Source organism: Nicotiana tomentosiformis, chromosome 1, assembly GCF_000390325.3.
Source record: "Nicotiana tomentosiformis chromosome 1, ASM39032v3, whole genome shotgun sequence".
Classification (NCBI taxonomy): domain Eukaryota; kingdom Viridiplantae; phylum Streptophyta; class Magnoliopsida; order Solanales; family Solanaceae; genus Nicotiana; species Nicotiana tomentosiformis.
The window spans coordinates 48269899-48272481 of record NC_090812.1 but is presented as its reverse complement, the minus strand read 5'-3'; the positions used below and the strand labels follow the sequence as shown (position 1 = coordinate 48272481).

The 2583-nt window shown below is 36.4% G+C and overlaps 1 protein-coding gene across 1 annotated transcript; it reads left to right on the top strand.

Moving 5' to 3' along the window:
* Positions 1–1116: 1116 nt before the first annotated feature.
* LOC138906419 (uncharacterized) lies at positions 1117–2256 on the top strand. Its single transcript, XM_070195133.1, has 3 exons — positions 1117–1152; positions 1276–1802; positions 1890–2256. Exons 1-3 carry the CDS (start codon positions 1117–1119, stop codon positions 2254–2256), a joined length of 930 nt encoding a protein of 309 aa, XP_070051234.1.
* Positions 2257–2583: the final 327 nt, after the last annotated feature.

Below are 2583 nucleotides of genomic sequence, written 5' to 3'. Positions count from 1 at the left end.
TTCTATTGCTCCGTAGAATTTTTCAATCATGGGAAACGAAATTAAAATCTGTTGGGTTTTTTAAGCATAAATGTAGCTTAAAAGAGGGTGAATAGGAAATAGAGGGAAATTGAAAATATTTGAGTTTCCCTCCTTGACAAAGGGATATTGTCCCATATTAGAAGAGGAAGAAATTTTGATGGGTATATATATACAATTACACTTCTTCTAGCTCTTAAAGAGTTAAGAAGAAGGCAAGCCTCGCGTCGTCATCATCGCTCGCTCGCTCGCTCGGCTCGGCTTCGGCTACGGCTTCGGATTCGGATTCGAATTCGGATTCGGATTCTGTCAAATTATCGATTGATTGATTAATTTTTTTGACCAAATTTATTTGTTAATAGTAAATATTAACAGAATTGTTATTAAATATCCGATTTTTTGTAAACGGAATATTAATATTAAATCCAAACGTAATAGTATATGCTCTTCACTTTTTGTAAAAGACATTTACAAAACAGTTTGCACCTCTTCTGAAGAACAGTTTGTACCTCTTCAAATCTGAAGAGTTGAAGAACAGTTTGCACCTCTTCAGATTTGAAGAAACAGTTGGCACCTCTTCGGATTTGAAGAGTTGCACCTCTTCAAATTGAGCTCAATATTGGCTATAAATACCAGTCCATTCTCTCAGATTTTCCATACGAATTTCTGACTTCTCCTCCTTTCTTCTGCATTGTTTTAACTACAAACAAAGTATCAGTAAGTGTGATTTGCTACCGATTTTGTGTTCGCTAAAACATTGGTGTTTGAAGTATCGCTACACCAGTGTGTAGTTCGTTCTATCCTGGGATGAAATAATCTACAACCTTGGGTACTAGGAGGGAATTAAATTTCTTAAGGAAACACTGTGAATTCAGTGGGCTCGGATTAAATTCTATTTCATTTACATTTATGTTATTTTATCTTCTCCATAATTGTTTTACAAATACAGCTAAACAACAAGCTTAAGGAATTTTAATCTTTTCTGTATTTGTGTTATATTCACTGTTTCTGGAGACTAAAACCTGTGTGGTTTTCTACTCCAGTGGAGATTAAAATCTACGTAATTTTAACGTTTGTTTGTGTCATTCTTTTACAGAAATGACGAACAACAACGGGAACCAGACTGTTCCTATGGTAACTGCAAACGCATCGACAAGCCGAACACCACTGGCAGGAAAACCCGAAATTTTTTTCGGGATTGACTTCAAGCGCTGGTAGCAAAAGATGTTCTTCTACTTGACGACTTTAAGTCTGCAGAAGTTCATTACGGAAGATGTTCCTGTTCTGCCCGACGAAACTCCAGAAAATGAACGCTTTCTCGTGATTGAGTCGTGGAAGCATTCTGATTTTCTATGCAAGAATTACATTCTTAGTGGACTAGAGGACAATGTGTATAACGTCTATAGTAATATGGAGACGTCAAAACAATTGTGGATAGCGCTTGAAAGGAAATACAAAACGGAAGATGCCGGGTTAAAGAAATTCATTGCCGCTAAATTTTTGGACTATAAAATGGTAGATAACAAGTCTGTTATTACCCAGGTCCAAGAATTGCAAGTGATTATTCACGATCTCCTTGCTGAAGGTATAAGTCAAATTAATACTAATGTTGAAAGTATTAATTATATTGTTTCTACTAACAAAATTTTCACTGAAGGTCTTGTTATCAATGAAGCGTTCCAAGTTGCAGCAATGATTGAAAAGTTGCCTCCTTTGTGGAAGGACTTCAAAAACTACTTGAAACACAAACGAAAGGAGATGTCCCTTGAAGATCTCATTGTTCGGTTGAGAATCGAAGAGGACAATAAAGCTGCTGAAAAGAAAGGACGTGGAAACTCAACAATAATGGTAGCAAACATTGTTGAGGATAGAAAGAGGAAGAAGGCTTATGGACCGAAAAGCAACCCAAGCAAGAAGCGGTTCAACGGAAATTACTACAACTATGGAAAAGCTGAACACAGATCTGCAGATTGTTGTGCTCCAAAGAAACACAAGAAGAAGGGTCAAGCAAATATGGTTGAAAAGCACGAAGATATTTATGACTTGTGTGCTATGCTTTCTGAATGCAACCTGGTAGGAAATCCTAAGGAGTGGTGGATTGATTCTGGAGCCACTCGCCATGTTTGTGCTATTAGAGAAGCATTTGCTACATATGCTCTTGTTGGACCCGAAGAGATGCTTTCTATGGGAAATTCTGCAATGGCAAAAATTGAAGGATCTGGAAAGATATTTTTATGAAAATGACTTCTGGTAAGGTGGTGACCTTGAACAACGTCCTTCATGTTCCCGAGATTAGAAAGAACTTAGACTCTGCTGGACTTCTTGTTAAGAATGGTTTTAAGTGTGTCTTTGTATCTGATAAGGTTGTAATAAGTAAGAATGAAATATTTGTAGGAAAATGTTACCTCACTGAGGGCCTTTTCAAGCTGAATGTAATGGTTATTGAGAATAATAATAAAATTTCAGCTTCTTCTTACTTACTTGAGTCAAATAAATTATGGCATATACGTTTAGGTCATGTCAATTACAAAACCTTGAGAAAAATGATTAATTTAGAAGTATTGC